At 42.4% G+C, this 23162-nt stretch overlaps 1 protein-coding gene across 1 annotated transcript in view; it reads left to right on the plus strand.

The window, feature by feature from the left end:
* Window positions 1–10187, plus strand: part of LOC135100818 (protein abrupt-like) — a 122118-nt gene extending 111931 nt beyond the window's left edge. The window contains exon 6 of the mRNA XM_064004183.1: window positions 574–10187. Coding sequence (XP_063860253.1) covers window positions 574–1466 — 893 coding nt within the window. The 3' untranslated portion in view covers window positions 1467–10187. The remainder of the gene's footprint in view (window positions 1–573) is intronic.
* Window positions 10188–23162: the final 12975 nt, after the last annotated feature.

Consider the following 23162-nt stretch of genomic DNA (forward strand, 5'->3'; position numbering starts at 1 on the left):
TGAAAGAGCGAAGAGGCTGATTAAAGTTTGCATTAGTAAGATGATTACACTAGGAATGTAACTACAAAGTTCAGAGCATCGGAGCCAAGAGAAAAGATGGGACGGGGCCGACATGCAGTTAGTACGTAAAATGGCCACTATGGACGAAGGTCAAGGAGAAAGTAGCAGCAGTAAGAGTGTATGAAGTGTAAGTTAAGGTACTGGGTGAGCTCTTCCATCAGATGATTTTTTTTTTTTTCTTATGCAGCCATAGGATGGGGTACTGGTAATGGTGCCGAAAGCACAAATGGTGAGTGGTGACAACATTAACGACCAATGCTGACGAGACAATATTTCTCTTGTGCCTAACTGTACTCTCCAGACAGATGTGAACCGTTCAGGTGCCAACCAAGTTGAGTCAGGAGTGTCTGTGTTAGGAGTGTTAGGATCACAGACTCCAAGGGCAAACGACCTCTAGTCAGTCCAAAGTGTCACTGTCCTCGTGTACATAAATAGATGTTGATATAATAATGTTGCTGGTATATCACTTGGTGTTCATCCATACATGTGACTGACATAATGTTCCTCCGACAGGTCGTCCTCGCTTTGACTTCTACCGTGTGCGTGCGACAGACCCCCGACCGTGCCACATCTGCGGCAAGATCTACAAGAACGCCCACACGCTGCGAACCCACATGGAGGACAAACACTCCAACTGCAACGGGTTCCGGTGTGTGTTGTGCGGCACGGTGGCAAAGTCCCGCAACTCCCTGCACTCCCACATGAGTCGCCAGCACCGCGGGGTAAGCACCAAGGACTTGCCGCTGCTGCCCATGCCGTCCCCCTGGGACCCCGAGATGGCCGCCAAGTACATCCAGATGGTGGGCGGCGTGGGTGAGGTAGTCAGACAGAACTACCGCCGCTCAGACCGGGACAACTCGAGCAGTGACAATGGATCTGCAAAAACCACCTCCTCGCGAGACATGGACAAAACACCCTCATCCCAGGAAAACGGCGGCCTCTACCTGAAGTCAGACTCCAGCGTGCGTGACGAAGACGGCATGAAGGAACGTCGACCATATGACGCCATCAGCCGCCATCTCGACATGTACACTGGAGCCAAGCCGGCGGGTGCTTCACTGCTGGACACGTATCTGCAGATGATGCGTGCCACGGGCATGGATCTGGCCACGCCCACCTCTGACAGTCTGCAGGAGGAAAGGAAATTCCTGCACTCCCGGCCACTGGGCGGTGGCGTGCTGGACCTCACCCGTCCAGAACTGATGCGCAGCAGTGTTTCCCCGCGGGACGATGACCACGGGGGCGGCCAGGCCTCGGACGGCTTCAGCGAGGACGACCTGGGCAGTGTGAGCGGGGAGGTGCCGGCCCCTCGGAAATTGAGCGGTGGTGCTACGGTGGTGACCGTCACCCCGCGCTCTCCGGAGCCCTCCGACACCGAGGACGACGCCAAGTGGGCAGTGCAATAGTGACCCACCACACGCAGCCGTGCAGCGTCACACAGCAATCACAGCAGTGGTACAAATAACACAGTGAATGCAACAGAGAATAGCATATGGGCGTGTGGGCCGGTGTGAACCAGTGCTAGTGGGTGGACCCGCCCTGCCGCCCGTGGGCCGCCTTCCCCATGCCCTCACTCTCCTCCACCACGCATCACCTCCTTTCTACCTCACTCTTTGTGCCCCCTCACTGTATGCCTAAGACAACTCTGCCCTCACTCACGGTATCAATAGTTGCCTTTATACCTTTCTCATCAATGGTTCCCGCCCGTGCCACAACCGTGCGGAGCCGGGAGGGCGTGGTGCGGGCGTGGGCGGGGGCGGCACACGTCTCACGCAGTTGTCAGTTCTCAGGGACTCGTCGGGCTTCACTCCCTCCTGTACATATTAACTCTCTCACTCAGGCCGGCGGTGGCACAGGTGCGAGGCAGCCCGCCCACCACCACCCTGGCTTGCACACCTGCACGCCCACACACACACACACACACACACACACACACACACACACACACACACACACACACACACACACACAAACACTATAGTGCACAAACGCACCAGGAAAATGTGCACATAAATAAGACTTTCGTGTAGCAGCCGCCTCCATGCTAAGGTCAACCCGTTGGTGCCCTCTCTTGGTGCTTAAGATTTTTGCATTATGCTACATAAGAGCTTAATTTTCTCTCAAAAGGATGGACGCTTCACATGTCAAATGGTACACACGTCTCTGTCGACTCACGCTCTCTAGGTCACCAATGCATCAATAAGCAAACGCTCTCAAGCCACCACCACTGAGGCACCACCGGGTGTCCAATGTTGACCCGCAACACTCGCAGCAGCAGCACCACCACCACCATGTCACTTGTTCGCGCGGGACAAGACACTCAGGCGGAACACACTGGTGCATCCGTGTAGCTCCAGTCGCCATGGTCTCAGCATTCCTCTCTTTTATTTATTCTTTTTACTAGATGCAAGATTTTTGGTTTGAGTTTTTATCTTAGTCTTGTACAGGGATGGACCCCTTGACTCCTCAGATCCCCAGTTTGTGATGTGATCATGGATTTTAAGCTTTCTGCAGTGGAAGGAAAAAAAAAAAAAAGCCTTTTCATTGAGGGCTATCACCGTAACACTCCCAAGAGCCCCTCACTGCACGACGCTCAAAGTCTCTCCTCCCATCCCTAATACGTCTGCTGTCCTTGACTATACACCTTTTTCTACACCTATTTCGGCACCTGTGTTACACTTGCTTCAAATGCTTCCCGATACCATACTATATATCTTTACTACTACTACTACTACTACTATTACTACTGCTACTACTACTACTACTACTACTACTACTACTACTACTACTACTACTACTATTTCTACTACGATTTCTTCTACTACTACTACTACTACTACTACTACTACTACTACTATTTCTACTACGACTTCTACTACTACTACTACTACTACTACTACTATTACTACTACTACTACTACTACCACTACTACTACTACTACTACTACTACTACTACTACTACTACTACAGTGTATTTTGTGTCTGTGAATTCTCCGTCCAGCCAGGGTAACCCCACCCGCACAGACAGCTTGAGTCGGGTCTCTGCTCAGTACAAAGTGTGTGAGCGGCCCGGGCTTGGGCTGCCCCGTCTTGATCTCAGTGTAAATACCCGCCATTGCAACAAATGAATCCCACCCTCTCGTCTCCCACCCCCCCCCCACCAGAAATTCCACCACGCACTCACACTTTCCACGTGAGTTTTGAAGATGTTAATTATATTTACAGCTCTTACTGAGGAGAGAGTTGCTCAAGAATGTATTTAAACTCGCCTTGCATGATGTAAGAAAGCAAGATATACTCACTTGATATCTTCAACTACTCTGTGTCATGGGAGACGTGTTCAGATCCCTCCCTCGCAACGCGCTCTCTCCTCGTCAGCTGTATTTATCACTAACCTCTATGAAATGATATTACAGATAGTCAGGTAGATTTCAGGTACCAGATCCCATATCGTTATTTTTGTAATGTGTTTACACACGGTTCTCAGCCATTCCAGTTGTATGGTAAAAACTGCTCTGTCCAAGTCATGTTGTCTCAGCATTTCAAGTGCAACTAGTCAAGGATTCCGTAAACAGAAAAAAAACACAGTTGGTGTGCTTTTTAGGATGCACTTCCACTATGCTTAGCAATGAATATGCGATAAACTGTACATTAACCTAGAGAGATATATAACACGTGGCCTGCGCGGCGCGGCAGTAGGAACTGTAGTGTCTACCTCATAGTTGTACAGTAGCGGGTCCTGCGGTGACACCCGCGTGGGTTCCGCTATCACGCCCCCTGGCCAGTACTCACCCCCTTACGCACGAGTTTGCCAACAATCCTGGGCTTGTAAGATCGTCGAGTACCTCAGCCGATCTTGAGGCGTGCAATGACATCCCCTGGGGATGGTTGCCCACTGGTGAGCAAGGTGCGCGACTGGTCAGGACGCTGCAGCCACTGTGATGGTGCCGGGCGGCATGCGGCTGCGGCGGCGGTGCCCACGCGGTGGTGTTGCTGCCTCCCACTCCCCGCACAGTGTGTCTCAGTGTTGGGTAGTGTAGTAGAGCCCATAGTTAGCTATAGTGTTAATGTAAGTAAGGCACCGGTAGTTGTTGTTGTCTGTTGCAGCAGCGGTGGTGATGACGCGGTCCGAATTACTGACACAGCCGTGATGCGAGGGTGATAAGGTACACGTGCCGTGCGCACCGTGGTTAAACACAGCTGCAGGGAGGCCGCCCACACGCCCACGACTGCATGCTCGACGACGTCAAGATAAAGGATGTTTAGTCTGCCATCCTGTGAGACGAAGGAGGAGCACCGGTATCCTGGCCGACCCTCAGCACTGCAGGTCCCCAGTTAGCTCTGTACACGTATGTTGCACAGCATCTATGCAAAAGGTGGTGTTGTGAATGGTGCTGCAGTAGCAGGCGAGGGCGGCAGCCCGGCAGCAGGTGTGGCCGAGCGAGGTCAGGATCTAATCATGACCGACCTGCCATATTCTCAGCAATACCAGTGATTCAGCCCGCGCCCAGCCTCAACCCCAACCAGCCCACAACTATGCCGTCTGTTATAACTACCATTACCGCCCTACCCGCATTCCCCCCAAGCGGCCACCGCCCACCCACCGGTGTGGCGGGGGACGCAACAACCCAGCAGTATTTACCGTTGAGGAGTATTGACCTATCCAATAATCCATAGTGAGCCATGCAACCACGTCTTTCCATAGAAGTATTACTAGCCATGTAGTTCCGTCAAGAGGCTGGGGGCGCGCTGGGTTGGTCTAATGGTGCTGGGTGGGCTATGTGTACCCTCGGAGGCTCCCTTTGGGAATGATTGGGGGTGGTGACCATACAAGACAAAATTTGTGTGTCTCTAACCCATAGAAAATGACATAGGAAATAAGTTATGTTAATGGATCTATATAAGGTAATTCATAGGCCTACTTAATCTACTAGGTTGGTAATGGCATGCTTAGAACCAAGGTTTGGTACGGTAGAAAAGCTGACGCAGTAGTCGGCGCTGCACACTTGTATGGAGGATGAGTGTTAGATTGTTTAACCAAGAGTCTGTAGTCGAGGATCATCATTCACATACGAATTACTATTCTAGGTTACTCTAAGTTTTGTATCGCCTAAGTTATGGTCATCTCATTTTATATTAACAGATCTTACTTTTTTATATTTGTTGGTATTATAATTATTGTTACTTTACCGAATTAGCAACGATGCTTATTTTCTAGATTAAGTTTACAAGTTCCTAGTTCTTAGACACGTCAAGTGAAGGCGGCCAAGGGGGTTGCATGTCTGGTGAGCGGGGAACAAGGTCCTCCCTCGAGGAAGCAAGAGTAAAGGTGCAGAGGAGCATCCCGAGGCGTCCCACACTCCAGCCTAGAGTGGCGCGTCACGAGCCAGGAGACACAAGTCACCGCCCCAGACGCCCGGCCCCTGACTGGCTCGCATAAGTGATCATTGTCCGAATTTTGCCGCTTCCAATGTTTATTTGCTACATGACCAGGCCTTAAAAGGCCGCCAAGATAACTAACGTGCCAAGCATCCATTGTTGATAGTTTTCAGCTAGTTTCATACATTTCATTTTATCCGAAAAGCTGTTCTGGTTGTTTGTTTCTCATTTTCTGACAAAGTACACAAAGGCAAACAACGGTATAGCAGAATTATGTTTAGAGGGACGGCTTCCTGTTGATGGTCGAGATGATAGTCTACAGATTTATCCGGAGACCATGATGTGTGTAATGTTATGGAGCCCTAGAGATTGTAGCCTGTACTGTTACAACCTGTGCTGTGTAGTGCTGTAGCGAGACGAGCAGGGCCACACAGGAAGCTCCCTCCCCCTCACTCACTGTTGAACACCCTGCACAGACACAGTGGCGCCCCAGCCCGCTCTCTTCAGTCCCCCCCTCCCGCCATGCTCAACTCAAACCTCCCCGTGGAGCCAGAGCCAGGGCGTGAAGACATGTGTGGTCCTCAGTCACTCTGCTCCACAACACACTGACTATGTTTTGTATTTATTTTCTCATAAACGTACTGGTCCCCACAGCTACTGCTACTCCGTAAGAGTGCTGAGTGGAAGAACTGTGCAGTGTGTTGAACAGGTTATAAGATACTGTGCAGTAAAATGTACACCTAGATATGGTACTGTGCGGTTTGGAGGGTAATGGTCAGAAATTTAGAAAAATGTGCAAGTAGGACAGTACTGCGCACCACTAGTTACTTCGTGGCCTGGTAGTGAATTACACCAAGGTTTTGAAATGGGAGGAATGAATACACACTGATGTAGACATGAATACTGCTTGAAGCAACAAGGCTTCCCGTGTTACATCAAAGACAGGTGAGACCTGCGTCCCAACCTGTGGCGCCGGTCTTGAGCAAGCTGATGTACACTACACTCATGCACATAACACCCATCATCACAACAAAGTACATATGATCTTTAGGAAGAAGCCTGTATACATGTACGCGCGTCTCTGTGCAGCTTTTGATGAAGTCTACTGTTTTGTGTACGTACGTGCCTATTTCTTGGAGATTGCAAACATCAAGTTCGTCACGCCATCTCGCCTCCTGTTGTACTCGCTTAAGAATGTCATTACAGCCGGCTGCTGGCCACCCCAGAAGGAGAAATTATATTTAGGTTGTTCGCTGCACAATAAACCAAACAGCTGAGGCTGGCAGCCAGGCGACACAAGGCTCGGAGCGAGGCCAGCGTCAGGCAGGTGCCCGACGTTCAGAACCACCCCGGTGATTAACAACATTAGTGACACGGTGCTTCAATATGAACATTAGATACTCTAAGCTCTATACTCTGTGAAAAACACTTTTGCTTCATCCTAAGAGGAAAACTACTGTTATCATGTACACTTGTATGTTAACTTATGTTTTGGTCAAATCCAAACTCTGCTGAGTCAGACTCGCCGAATTTTCTTCTATATTCTGGATGGCTACAGGCCATCATAAAAGATATAACTTCGGCTTTTGAGGCCTTTAAACTTGTTTAAGTCGAGTGATTGGCATTGTTACAACACGTCAAATAGTGAAACAGCACCCCTTTGTGCCTCGCAGAGTCACTCTATCCCTCATGGGTTAATTCCATTTCAGAATCTTGGAGGAGTGTGTGTTTAGATGAGGCTCTATCAGCACTGGTGTCCCGGTCAGCCCCGCCCGGCCCCGCCCGGCCCCGCGTACCCCAGCCGTCGCGGGGAATCGGAGCGACCGAGTCGTCGGCCAGTCAGTGGTGTATTGTGTTCGTTAGTGACAGGCAAGGGTAACCCAGAGCAGTGGACGCCGCTTGCACCTGCGATAACTTGACCATCACTGTATGTGTATGATTAATTACGACGACTCTCATGAGGCTAACACTCGGAATATGTACAGTACATACTTCTCTATTTCCATAACAAACCTTGCCTAGAAAAGTTTTCTTCTAAAAGAAAAAAGAAAATAAGAAATCTAAAAAAAATTATCGGCTGCATTTTTTTCCTGCGCCATTGTGAAAACTCAACGTCAGCCCCGTCCCCTCCTGTGCCCTCAGCAGGAATTATCCCGCGCTTAGGACTTTCCCAGAAAGTTAGATAACACACGAGCTGATTCTGGGTGCAAGACATTCTAGCTCCCACCATAACAACAACGGCCTCGGCAGCAGCGGCAGGCGGCCGGTAAAATAGTGTCACGATTACACACATGGCGTACTCCCCCCCACTGTGTTGCAAGCGGCGTCTTCTGTGCCATAGTCCGATAAACTACCTCGTCCACAACCCGGTACCTCACGCCCCCAGATACATCCCAATAGGTAAGCAGCAGCAGCGTGTAGAGCAGCTGTCTCCTATAGTTCATGACTATAGATTGATATTTTTATTTCTATTTCTGATAACCCAGCCTTCGCTCATACCTACAACATGAATTCCTGCTCCCGATGGGCCCGCGCCGCGCTCCTCCCTATAACGTGGAGTGGGCCGCCCTCCTACTCCCTCTAGTAGTTAGCAACCCAATCAACCTATTGAATTCACCCCAAACCATATCGGTCCAGAGCAACCAAGCTTCTTTTCGCAGTGCCATACTCCAGGCGCCGCTCCGTGCCAAATACGCAGTGGCGTGTGGTTATAGTTTTACAAGCAACACTTCCGCTTTGATTCGCACGTTGTCTCCGAGCACGGCGGGTCACACAGACTTCCATCGCCAATGGAATTCCATGGCAGCACCACACAGCTGCCTCGTGGACGTCAGTCACGAATCATCATCAAAAGTGGCCATTCCTCAACCCCGCGGCTCAGGACCGTGCGAATCGAAGTGGAGGCGCGGCCACCCTCTTCCCTAGGTCGCTCCTAACCCGAGGGGCGGCCACCCCTTGTATCCTACCACAACTCCTACACAGATACCTAAGATGTTATAATCTACCTATGCAATAGAACAATAGACTGTTAAATTGTATCCGTTTACTCTCCAAATGCCAGTTATAACAGCCTCTCCATGACAGCGCCAATACCCAAGGCCTTCTGTCTGTTAGTGTCCTTAGCCAAGAGTTCTGAAATATGATGATGACCAACCCTAATTGAGGATTGAGAGCCATTATTTCTGCCGCAATAATTAAAAAAGTTAATTTCCATATATTTCACAGCTCTGGCTTTGGCTATTTGTTGATTAGTCGTTAACGAGTCGTAGCGTTGAGTGTGAGGGTCCGCGCGCGCTGCGGAAGTCTACACTCGTTCAGAACAGACAACCGGGACACCAGCCTGTGCCAGCGAGGGTGATCACGGGGCCACAGGAGCTGCCGCTAGAAAGTATTCGTGTGAAGTTGTACTTTTATTGCCGAGCTCCGCCTGTGAGTTGTGTAGACCAGTTGTGGCTCCTTGAAGTCACTGTTCTCGTGAGGAATCGGCACCAGCTTGAAAGACGCGCCGCACGTGCAAATTGGCGTGTGATGAAAGGCGATTACAGCTTCAGTTTCGTCCCCGAGTCTGTCCCGATAAACTACAGTGGATCTTTTAGCACCGTGTTCGACGATCTTTACGTTAGACTAATTTCTTCCACCGACTAGAACTATAATCTTGACCTCAGAATACTGATACGCACGCCGCTCCGACAAGGATTAGTGCATCACATATCTCTCTCTCCTCGCCTACTAGCATCTGCCTCCCTCCACCCCTTCCTCCCTCCCTCCCTCCCTCTCTCCCCTCGCTCTCGTCATTCTCCTCTTGGTCTGTCATATGCCATCAAACGAAAGTCTAAAACCTTTAAGAGAAAAATAACCAGGCAATCTCTAAATGTAATTCAATGGCATACCTCAGTCTTTCTCCCTGTGGTTCAGATTCATTCCCTCCAAGTGCATCCATCTATCTCACACACACACACACACACACACACACACACACACACACACACACGTGTATACAACGTGTATGGTTATCCAGTTTCACATGAAACACTGTCCCCATTATTCCATAATCCTCAGCAGCCACCCTTTCATTTCCAACTCAAGCCCTCGTCAGCACCTCACCACCTCTTCGTCCCTTCCCTCCCACAGCTTGTCACCACAGTTCCGCACTGTGCTCTCGATTTTTCTTCGTTGTAGCGTGCGTCGACTATAGTTACATCAGGCTACATTACAGGCGGATTGCGCCTGTGCCTGCGGCGGCGACATGTAGCTCTAGGGACACATGGGTGGGCAGGCCCTCTCGCCGGCCTCCTCATCCCCGGTGCAGCCTCAGGGAAGAATCAGGTTCACTGAAAGTGGGCTATATTACAACCGCATGTTTTACGTCGGTTAACAGAAAAAAAAAAAAAGTGAAGAATTGTATGTGTATTTGCTTTATGAATGTTTGGATTTACTGAACAAAAATAAGAATCACATATTAATAATAAAATACAAGCAAAACATTTGTGGATAAATTGTGAATGAAACAAAACCATCAACACGCGGTACACTCCCACTTCACTGTGGCTGTGCCCTCCAGCTGGTGGAGCAGCGGCCCCGGCTCCACCCGCCAACGCCGGCGAAGCTCACTCCGCCACGCGTCACGACACACCACCAGTCTGAGGTTCATCCGAGACTATGGTGCTGATTATCACAAGCTCTCCAAATGCGTCTGAGCTAGTACAGTCAAGGTTTCGTAAAGTTTTATTTTCTAAAATTATATATATATATATATATATATATATATATATATATATATATATATATATATATATATATATATATATATATATATATATATATATATATATATATATATTAGATATTGCAATATTCCCTGATCGATGGATGAGTTCAGTTTTGTGAATAACGCGCACCAAACCTCGACTATACGCTCTAGCCTGCACACTATGTAGCGAACGTACAACTTTCGGCAGCGGCCGGCGGCCCGCCCTGATTGTGAGTAACAGGCTTCCAATCGCCCGCCCACCCAGGATCCTTCTCTCTCACTGCGGTCTCATGTACCTTGATACTATGCACGACAATGAAAGCCCATGAGATAATATTTACATATAAGAAGATGAACATACAAATGTGTGTATGCCGCAAGAATATAACACATGTACATGGGTATGCATAAAACACGCTTGTGTATAGTAGACCAGTTTTAAGTCTTGAGCAACCTTCCGCATTAAGTAATCAGAACTGCAGAAATGTGATACATGCACCACTCTTTTCAATACCTGCCTATTGGTTGTCCTGTTACCTTGCAACATCAACACAAATGTATCTGTTAATGGGTATTGCTATAACATGTTGAAATAATAATTAATATAACCATGAATGTGGCATCAGGTAGACCAGTGGCATATGCTGTGTAGTTTTGTATGATCAGTGCTTCCACAAAATACAAAAGGTAATGTGATATGTCATTTCATTTACCTTATGTTATTTTTTTTTGTGTGTGTCATTCCCGCAAAATAAATACGAATAAGGCATTTTTATCTGTCACCTAATATTCCCCACTAAGAAAATAAAAAGAACTGTCTGCCATGCAACTCAACGCACCTTTCCTACAAACATATAAGTACACGATGAATCTTTAATCCTAGTCTGCCACTACGCTTTAGGTCCTCTATTACTTAGTGGCATTGCGCACTGCACTGCGCAAACTCTGGCTGTCGCCCACACGCTGCTCCACAGATTATCCCTACACGCATAAAATGCAGTGGGCAGCCTAGTTTGTGCAGTGTTTTTTTTGCGCTGTGCCACTGAGTGTGTACCAGGAAAACTGCCGAGGATTGGCGCCATGTACGAGTATCATTTAACCGTTCTCATTCATTCAACCTTTTTTGTTGATCTTGTTCTTTGTACCAAGAATCACGATAATCCACTTCTTCCACCACTTCTCTAGTGTCAGGTAGCGGCTGCCTTCATTTACAAGTCTTCAGTTATTTTTGTCCAATGCATTTTATTTTCCTCTCATTCTCTGTAATCATGATAAATCTGCTGACTACACTCACATCGAACATTACAATGCAGGACTCTCCTGCAAAGACTGCTGGATCACACCCCACCTCGCTGTTGCCATGACCCCAACAACATGATGACCAGCGAGAGAGAGAGAGAGAGAGAGAGAGAGAGAGAGAGAGAGAGAGAGAGAGAGAGAGAGAGAGAGAGAGAGAGAGAGAGAGAGAGAGAGAGACCCTTCACTACCACCTAAAAGTCGACAACTAGTTGCACGCGAGTTTGTGAGTGTCATTTGGTGGCAGGGATCACGATCGCGGGGGTTGGGGTCTGAAGTGTCAAGGCCTATGACGAGACAAAAATATAAAGCTATACAAATAAAGAGAAGAAGAGAAAAGAGAAGAAATATCATGCACAGCGAAGTTATTGCAGGGATAGATTGCAGTTTGGTGTGAATTTTATTTATTGTTTTCTATTACCTTGAAAATGTATATAAACTATAGTAACGTGTATAATTTAAGGCACTGCTAACTTTTTTGTTCTATAAATGTTCTCATGTCCACTCGAAGAAGTCTGACAAGTCGGGATTCTTAATTAAAAGGATACGTAAGAAATTATCTAAACAATAAGGAAATATTCCAGGGGATTATGGCAAGGGTGCGAGCTGACTGCCCGGCGATGTGACGTTCCTGCCTGCTGGAGGAATACACACTGCAGACAGCCAAAGCTTAGACATGAAGCAACAACTTCTGGAAATTTCTTAGGAATTTGGCTCCAAACCAGTATTTGTTTTTCAGTTTATTTATCAATGTATTTATTTATGCATTCATTTACTACTGGAAAGGATATATTCTTATTCATCTAATTAAAAAATTTCAAAGATCGCTGCGGTCCACTTCAGACGGAGGACCCAGGGGCGGGAGGAGGAATGCTGTCCCTTGCATTAGCTGCTTATTACGTGAGGTTAGGTTTTTTTTATTATTATTATTCTTAATGATCTATTACCGCACCCCCCCCCCCTTTTGTCCACATTCCTAAATTTCTATGCCGCGATGAATCTTATATAGACAAATATTGATAACGGTGCAAGAGTATTACGTAAGTAGGCTAATCTCAACATTTTTATGGCCCTTTGTCCCAGACCAATAACATTCACCAGCCCCCATTCCAGCCCTGGTAAATAATCACGGACTTAATATATTAAACTGAATAATTACTGCCAACTATTAGTTAATTAACAAATATAAAATAATTAATTGCAGCAGTAATTTCAACTGCCAGCAATATCATTAAGAGTAATTAAACAAATGTATCATAGATAAGTAACTCAATGTGACTTGAGTTACAACAGCTAATGTTGTAATCCACACACACAGTAAAACGTGCGTCAAAGGCATTCAGTAATTTTATTATTTACATTCGGGTTTTATTACGTGACTGTGCAGAATTTGTCAGCCTTCATACCTACTAGAAAGAAGTGCTGTCACCTATGCATCACCTGTATTTGTCAGCCATGTGGACCCACCTGGATTTAGAATGTTTAATGAGTGGCGCTGCGAAAAGTATCCTTACTTTAGCGATTGCGTATTATTATGACATGTTATTTCGTCCTTATGACACGAAATTGAGATTACGTAAGTTCACGCATTATTTTCCGAGCATGAATATAAATATATAAATATATATATAAATATGTTGAAATAATATTTTTCTCCTAATCGTACATAAGCAAACATACATATAAACAAGTAACTAAATATATGTAAATAAATATATAAATAAACAAACATTTGAAATCACAATAGCTAAAAAGATAACAAAAATATTTTACATACCGTGTATATATATATATATATATATATATATATATATATATATATATATATATATATATATATATATATATATATATATATATATATATATATATATATATATATATATATATATATATATATATATATGGTGTCCTGGTAGGAAAGTCACATATTCTCAGAAATGAAGGATCAAGTCATTCTAACTCTGAAATACACTACGGTCACATGCTTTTAATGTCACGGTCACAGCACATTTTAATATGACTACGAGCTAAGAATTGGCGAGGGGGGGAGGGAGGAGGAGAGGCCAGCAATGGCGAGTGTTGACATCTTAAGGATGTTTCTTGATTACGCATCATAGTTTTCATAAATAAAGATATAATTGAATTGAAGAACGCTGTGTATCGTTGTACCAAATACTAGCTAAAATATAACGAACGCCATATGGCAACAGCGATCAGGTGGACGTTGCAGGACAGCCCGCGTGCAGCCCCTTGCCACTGATGTGCGTTTATATTTAAATGTCCTAAAGTGAAGTGCCAAGGGTTCCTAAAGGTGTTTGTGCAGTTCCATTGACAGGTTAACAAGGTTTCCACATTATTAAAAGGAGAAACAGTTTTGAGAACTGGGCTAATCATCTATGTGACCTTAGAAAATAGTTGTGGTGAGAGTAGACCGTTTCTTAATATGGGTCTTAATCACAGTCTCCTCCACAGATAATTATCACTCAGGTCTTCGTTGTTAACTTTTGCTATGTGGTGATAGTGTTTGGAGGAGGAGGAGGAGGAGACGACGAAAGAGGTGATGAATAAGTAATGGTGTAATTCTAAACGCAAACCTCTCTCTCTCTCTCTCTCTCTCTCTCTCTCTCTCTCTCTCTCTCTCTCTCTCTCTCTCTCTCTCTCTCTCTCTCTCTCTCTCTCTCTCTCTCTGATGTAAACACGGAGAGTTAAACAAGTCCATCGGTTCAGGATTTTTTTTTCTGGTTACGAGATAAGGAGGAGGAGGAGGAGAAAGGAAGAGGAAGAGGGTATTTAAGAGGTAAAGATGAAAGCATTACGAGACAGAACATGGAAAACCTCAGTGTAAATGAGATAGAGAGAGAGAGAGAGAGAGAGAGAGAGAGAGAGAGAGAGAGAGAGAGAGAGAGAGAGAGAGAGAGAGAGAGAGAGAGATCCCTTCCACTGCCTGTTGCTCCTTTACATATTTTTTATGTCCCCAAAAGATAAAAATTAATGAAGACTAACATCGTCTTTTTCCTTCTGAGACAATCTCTCTCTCTCTCTCTCTCTCTCTCTCTCTCTCTCTCTCTCTCTCTCTCTCTCTCTCTCTCTCTCTCTCTCTCTCTCTCTCTCTCTCTCTCTCTTAACATAACCAAGCCTAGCATAATCTAATCCAGTGATTCTCAACCAGCGGTAAATTTAACCCTGGGGGGTAGAAAATTACACGGCGGTGGGTAAAAAACTGATATACCTGATAATTGAATAATAATTCAATTAAATTTCATTTTGTAAAGAGAGAGAGAGAGAGAGAGAGAGAGAGAGAGAGAGAGAGAGAGAGAGAGAGAGAGAGAGAGAGAGAGAGAGAGAGTGTGTGTGTGTGGTGTGTGTGTGTGTGTGTGTGTGTGTGTGTGTGTGTGTGTGTGTGTGTGTGTGTGTGTGTGTGTGTGTGTGTGTGTGTGTGTGTGTGTGTGTGTGTGTGTGTGTGTGTGTGTGTGTGTGTGTGTGTGTGTGGAGAGAGGAATAGCTGTTTTTTTTTTTTTTTTGTATGGAAGTAGGTAAATGGAGAAATACATCAAGCCGAGGAGAGTTAATGATGGAGGAAAGGTTGAGGATCCCTGATCTAATCTGGCACATATTAAAACTTAAACTAACCAAATCTAACCTAAACAAACTATATCCAGCCCACCCAGCCCAACCAAACCCAACCCAACAACAACCCAAACCAAACCAAACAATTCAACCCAACACAACCCAACCAAATCATGCCAAACCAACCCTACCTAACAAAAACCCAACCTAACCAATCTAATCACACCAAACCAAATCATATCAAACCAATCCAATTTTATCTAACCTAACCTAACCTTTCACCCTTTCCTTTACTCCTCTACTCACAAACTGATACATATGCTGAGCAGCGAGCGATGCTGCCACACTGACTGACTGTCTGACGAGAGATGCATGCACAATGCCCGGCTAATTGAGTGCCCACGCTACACACACACACACACACACACACACACACACACACACACACACACACACACACACACACACACACACACACACACACACACACACACACACACACTGACTGAATGAATGAATGATCAACTGACCTTTAACCTTATTCCTTCTTTTCATTCTTACTCTTCCATTTGCCCTTAACTACCTCTACTTTTCATTGCCATGCACCCCCTTACCTCACCTCACCTCATCTGCCTCATATTCACTTGCAATCCTGCAGCGTCACTTAAACTAACCAGTCCACTCCCCTGAACTCTTGCCTCCCTGACGCCAGCTGCTACTTCCACTCATTTCCTCGTCCTCCAGTAGCCGAGCCATCTTCGACCCAAGCACCAGCCCGGATGCACAAGTCTCCCCCTCACTTGTCTCTTCGTCTGTCAGCAAGTGCCCGGCTGACCTGCCCTGGCGCTTCTCTGACACCTCACATTTGCCAGACAACTACATCGACGAGCTTTACGTTCTGACAAGGAAATTTACGAGCAGATAGATAATCAATCGCCTTCTAACGTCTTCGTTTTTCAAATGTCTGGATGGCGCTGAGGGAGAGAGAGTAGAGGAAAGAACTTGAGAAGACATGTGAAGATAAATAACAATACCAGGATGGCAAAGGAGATGATAAAAAAAAAAAAAAAAAAAGTAAAGGAAAGACAAGGGAGTTCAATTAAGTAGGAAAATGGGAAGAGTGTGACGAAGACGAGAAGTCGTGGATGGACAGTAAACCTTCGCTTCTTTATTTGTGTACGGATATTTAAACATAGAGTAACTTGTTATTTATGGTAAAAACAAACAAAACATGACCTCCATATCGTAACAAACAAAACACAACCTTCATGTCGTAATAAACAAAACACAACCTCCATGTCGTAACAACAAAATTACTGGAGTCACATGCAATAAGAAAACATTTGTTTCAGTATAATATATATATATATAATATATATAATATTATATATATATGTATAATATATATAATATTATGTGTTGACGCAATTTGAATTGTGATTTCTATCCCTAAAATATACTACTGATAATTTCGAAATGGTCCCCGACAACACATGGGTCTCGAAACAGGCGTCACGTGGATCAGATTTATGTTAATGCAACACGTGTCTGGGTATTATATTTGGCACTCGTGTCGATGTGTGGTCCGTGTGGTGCCAGCTGGCTGGGCCCGCGTCCTGAAACTTTATAAGTGAGTTGTCAGTTATGCATAGGCAGAGATTACACATCGACACGAGTGCCTCAGTTTTCTTACCATTGGACGAAGAATTCATGCCAACACTATCTTCGTCGCCAAATTTAAAGGTCTGTATATAAGCACAAACCTTCCCCCGGAACTTAAGAATCACACTTGAACTTCCAGGAACCCACACTCATGCACTTCCATGAGTGTAGCCCGCCATTCTGATTCACTCCTAGCGTGAGTAGCGTCCCGCTAAAATGTTGACATCCCGCCATATGCCCTGTCGTCCCTTCAAATATTAAATAAGTTACATCAAATTTATATGTTCCTAAGAACTGTAGAAATAAATATAAATATAACGGATAAAATTACATATTAATTTTAATTTCATCGCATATCGGATATCTACAGTGTACTAATTTCTCATGCCATTATCACGTGATTAACATGTTTCAACCTGAGAGATTTCGTTGCTGAATGTGCTACAGGAAGAAGCATCTAAGAACACCATGAAAGACCACCAATTTTTGTAGAAACATCCCCCAAAAAATACCATCCTAGGAATAATTTATATTAATAGCCATATGGACCGATAGTGTACTATGCATTTTTATTTTCTTCAATAGACCTCTCGCTCTCTTAAATCTCCTACACGTCATGTATTTCTTCCTACATGTAAAACTCGTTCCTTATCTCACAACGGCTTAAGTGTTGTCAGTGTAGCAATCATTAGATAGGTAGGAGCTCTAACCTGCTGTCTCACACACACACACACACACACATTAAAAAAAAAAAAAAAAGTTGTTACTCCTCTCCCGTGACTCCACCTATTTGTGTGACCCAACCTAATGAAGCAGGAGGAGAGGAACCCCTTGGAAAGCTTAAAAATTATAAATAAATAAATAAAAAGTCTTGAAACCACTCTCTTAAAAGAGTTAAAGTCATAGGAAAGGGGAAATATAGAAGCAGGCAGGAAGTTCCTAAGTTTACCTGAAAAAGAGATGAATGATTGAGAATACTAGATAGATGTGGACAGAATAGAGATGAAAGGGAAAACAGAAAATCTTCGTGCAGCGATGCCTTGGGAGGAGGGGAGGCATGCAATTAGCAAGATCTTAAACTAGGGTGAAAATATCAATAGAATATAACACAAGGTGCAACACTGCAGCAAAGATAGAGAGGCTGAAGAATCAGTTTGAAATGAGTTGATAAGACAAAATTATTTTTATTTTGCCCTGTCCAGAATAACAGTGAGTGGAAACGTCTCATGTGAAGTATACACCATATATGGACTGATAGGGCCTCTGTATAGAATTAGCAGCTGAGGGGTGAGAAAAACTGGCAACGACAACTCAGAACCCTAACTTCATAGAAGCTATGAAGCTTCCAGTTCAGATTATTCGTAAAGGGCAGACCAGGCATGTTCAGTGTAGAAGAGGGGGACAGTAGAGTCAACAAAGAAGAGGGTATAGCTATCTGGAAGATTGTGTTAAGTTGACTGATGGAGGAAAGCGGTTCTTGGAGCACTGAACAACACTAAGTTTGCTCTACCCCCAATAAGAAAATTTTAGAAAGATAAAAAATCAGGTGTCCTGTGGCTTCCTTGTCTGAGTTCTTTAGTTCCTGAAAATTTGGATGTTTAAGAAAAGATGTGGAAAAATACAGTGGTATCATCAGTGTAGGAGTGGATAGGACAATAAATCTGGCTTTGAAATTCATTAATGAATAATAGGAAGAGAGTGGTTGACAGGACAGAACCCTGAGGAATACTACTTAGAAAACTTTGAAGAATACCAGTGATTGTCTACCACAATAGCAATTAAACATTCAGAGAGGAAACTTGAGTTACAGAAAGACAGAATCCATAGAACAGTAGTTTGGAAATTAAAGCTTTGAGCTAGACTTTATCAAGTACTTTTAATATGGCTAGGGCAACAGCAAAGATTTCACCAAAATCCCTAAAGAGGATGACCAAAGACTCATTAAGGAAAGCCAGAAGATCACCAGTAGATCACCAGTAATGTAGATGGTGACATATGTGAAAGAGATGTGTCTGTGCTTAAACTAGTGGAAATGAATTAAAAGCTGAACCAAAAGAGAAAGGCAATGGCAGCTCAAAGCAAAAGGATATCTGTGCCATATTGAAGGAGTGATTTTCAGGACAGAACACCTACACACCTAATGCTCCAGAAAACATATGTATGCCAAAAGCTTTTGTATATTTTTGTGTTCTCTACATGCTGTCATAGATTTCAAATGGAAAGAATCAAGATGGAGGGATGTGAATCTTTTCCCAAATATTATCACACTTAAAAAATAAAAATAATAAATAGATAAATTGTAAAGAACCATTACAATGCTTTGTATCTGATGTTATTTATTTATTTGTACCTTTTTGTTAGTTTTTGTTTCTTGCTTCCCACAGTGTTTGTGCAGATCAAGAGGTATGTTATATTGAAAAAAAGTTGGCATTTTCATACATTTTTATATCTGAAAGCACTTAATATACTGGTTCTTTTCTTCCAAAAAATACAAATCCCCATTTTGGCATGCTAATGCTCCAGCCAAACTCCCCTCATATTTGTAACATACAATTTCATAATTCATAAATTTCAATATATGTTAATATTTACATATGTTACAGGCACTCTATCCTCAAGTTGTTGTTCTGTGTACTCTTTTAATACACTACATAACATAACACAAACAAGTCAAAGGTATTTCATGACTCACAATTCTTTTCTATTTTGCCAATGTCGTTGTGAGGTTCAAAAGCTTCAAATACTGTATCATGCATAGGTATGACATTACTGGTGAGGTGTTTAAAGAACATAGGTAGATAAAATGTATATGTATTGAAACAAACCATGGTTCTGCACAACCATGTTGTATTTGAAGCTATAGAATATCATGTGTAATAATAGATCAATATCATATCTCATAAAAGTACAAAAAAAAAAAAAATAAATTGCATAGAAAACAGGCTGAAACATTTATGTAATACTACACTAGAGGATAATCCTCTATAGCAGTCAGATGGTGGTAGAATAATGAGATGAAACCAAGATGACATACAGATGAGGTCCATGATACTGGTGAAAAAAGGCACCAGCACAAGTGAGCAGAACATTTACATGTCTAATATCTTAAATTAAACAATCATAACTTCTAGTTTCCATTACTTGAAATTAATTAGAATTAAGAAAAAACTTAATAGCACCAACTTTTGCAGATTGGTAATCAACTGATTAATAGCCATTGGTTGCCATAAGTCATCCAAATAATTTTGAGTATATTGTACAGTAATACAATATATACACATATTACAGAGGGACCCCAGTCATCCTTCACCAAGGAACTGAGGAACTTAGTGTTTGGGCTATCTAAATTTTCCATCTGCTCAAATCTTACCATATTAAAATTGCCAAAGATTGCCATGTATCTCCTAAGGTGTCATGGCATGTTCTGTTGTTTCTACTGGTTACAAGCTTTGTTACATGCAACATTATATTTTGGTTATCAATTACAGTGAAGAGGCAATGATGTCCATTAGATGAAAAATTACCAGCTGCCAAGCTGGAGATGTTCTGTTCAAATTACACCTTTCTGGTCCTATATTTATCTGTACAAATGTTATATAAATAACCTCTAATAGTGAATCTGTGACATAACACAAAGACAAGCAAGAATGTCTGATGTTTTCTGAAGTTAAATGACTGATCTAAAACTTGGCTAAAATTATTGTTGGTCTTCAGTATTGGGTTTGTTGCACACAGTAAATGTAGGACTAGTAGTGGTTATCAACTGTTTGATACACCTTGCCTGGTTGTGGAATAACCTCCTGTTTGGTGCAGTAAAGAAATCTACCATTCCAGATGTCTAGTGGCCAGAACAAAGAAAAACATAAACCATCAATCATATGTACTGAAAACAAAGAATACTGTTGTATTGTTACCCATCTTTGAAAACATCTTCAAGAAATAATCAATCTACAAACCACACCAAGATGTAACTGTGGTCATTTTAAAAATGACACATGCACCAAACAGTTCTACAGATATAAGATAATGATTAGTGTTGCATATCCGTCATCCTCATAACAACTATTTTGAGGAACAGTATTATCAATAGTATATATCTTGATCTGTAGCCTGGCATAAAATATGTAATTGACTAACTAACTGTAGATTCATTCATTCTCTCTCTCTCTCTCTTTAAAGGCCAGTATCACAAATGGTGATGTTGCCCTCCTAAGTAATCAACTGTCAGCCTCATAGAGATCTGATCTATTCTTGTACTGTGACAGTGACAGTACAAAATGCAGTATCTTATGTTGTATTCTTGCACTGAACTACTATTTATATGCATGCCTGCATATATATTTATTTTCTATTTTAGAATTACCTAATAAAACTTATTAGCATTTTATTGGCTTATCTTCTGCCATGTCAGATTTTTCAAAAAGAGGACTACCTAATCAAACAGAAAAAAATAATCAATCAAATAATCACAATGAAACCAAACACTAACAGGCTGCATATGAATGGTATGACTGAAAACTGAAAATAGAAAACATGACACCCAATTCCTTTCATTATTCTTTTAAACATTTTTCTCTGTTGAAAGTTCCCAGTTGCTTGAATATTCTGATTGTTAAACACCAGATAACCAAGTTTCCTCTTTGTGTATATGTGTATATATTATTCACTTTTGCACATTTTAAAAACTTATTTAGTTGTATATATTTTTTATAAAGATTTTCAAAATTTTGTCCTATGCACTATATGAAATCTTTTCTTTTCAATATGAAGGCTTTGGAAGCCATCGCAAAAGGTGGTCCAAACAATTTCATGAAAATTAAATCAGCATGGTTTAGCTAATTTAATTTTCTTGAACAGTACAAATTACAGAATTCTAAAAAGAATTTTTTTTTTCTGAATTTCAAGTAAGTTACAGTCAATGTTGACACAAAACTGGGAGAAGAAAAGATTATATGATGCATGTGGAAAATACTCACACAACCTTGTTCTTCACATTACACATGTAATAATATAAAAGGAACAAAGGTGCTGTCAGCAAATTACTTTTTCATCAAAATAGTACTTAGTATGTGAACCTTTCTCTCCCCGTAATGTGCAGAAAATTATTTCAAAATGCAATGTGGATATAATAAACAAAATCAATTTGCAAATCATCAAATAACCAACATCAGACTTTTTGTTGATCAAGTAACAGGAATGTATGTATGCTATGATATTTGCCAAGAATGATTATGAACATAAAGAACTGAAATCAAACTTCAATTTTGCAACTCCCATATCACAGTCCCATGTCTTATTCTCAGAAAAATTAGAGAAAACATTTAAAGCTGAATAATTAAAAAATTAGTCACTTCATTTACTATTACTCTTACTCTCCCTAATGTTTCTTTAAATACATTATATTATTTTTATTAGTACCCTACATATTCTCATAAAAAATCAATAATCTTTAGATATTATCCTCATATCATACCAACATTCCAACACTCTCCACCTATACCAGTGCTAAGAGCAAAATTATCAGTGAAAATTTTTATTTAACAGTCATATCATATGAGCAGAAATTGCATCTTTCAGTTTCCTAGTGGCACTTAAAGACTGGTGGTAAACTTTTCATTTCACTTGTATAAATACAATAAACTATCCTGGGAAGATGTCAGTGTATATGAAAGTTTAATTTAACCTTAAGCAAACAAATGTGGTTATGATGAACAAATGGAAGCTTATAGATATACTTTCAATATACTACAGTTCTTTTTTCTGAGGCATCTACATTATCAAATAAAAAAATTATATTTTCATATTATTTTCAATTCAAAACATGTTTTTTTTCCATCTTTGATCCATAACAGATTCTCTTTACTTGACATTTGAAAGAATCAGTCCTCAAACATTTTAGTTAAAGAATATAATAACATCCAACCAACTTTCAAGTACCAGTAGGACTGTGAAAACAGGATCCCTCTCTTTTCCACAAAGACTCGTGATTATGGATACAGGGCACCTACCAAGTCGAAAAGTATTCAAATACAAAGAATATAAGAAATTTTGTACACAAAATAGGCTAATGCAAGATATGAAATACTGTTCAAGCTCTCCAGGACCTTAAACATCATTATTTTTTTTTATTTGATTGCAGGCTGAGAACCCCACTCGTCTGACAGTCTTGACCACAGGTGAATAAACATTTTGTTCCAATGTGCCTGATACATTCAAAACTATGTTACTAAGGTATTTTGAACAGCAGTATCTATGTTGGTAATATGACAACTTCATTCCATTGCTATAACACTGAGTGTTGAGTCAAATAATGTCAGCATTTTGCTGCCATGATCATCTTTCTTTACTATTGTAATTATCACTACTGTAACTATCATTACACTTAACACAAATACTAGTGTTGGCTGGTCCATCTGGTACAGCTGTAAGATTTACCAGGTCCAT

This window comes from Scylla paramamosain, chromosome 5 (genome assembly GCF_035594125.1).
Source record: "Scylla paramamosain isolate STU-SP2022 chromosome 5, ASM3559412v1, whole genome shotgun sequence".
In the NCBI taxonomy this organism is placed as follows: Eukaryota; Metazoa; Arthropoda; class Malacostraca; order Decapoda; family Portunidae; genus Scylla; species Scylla paramamosain.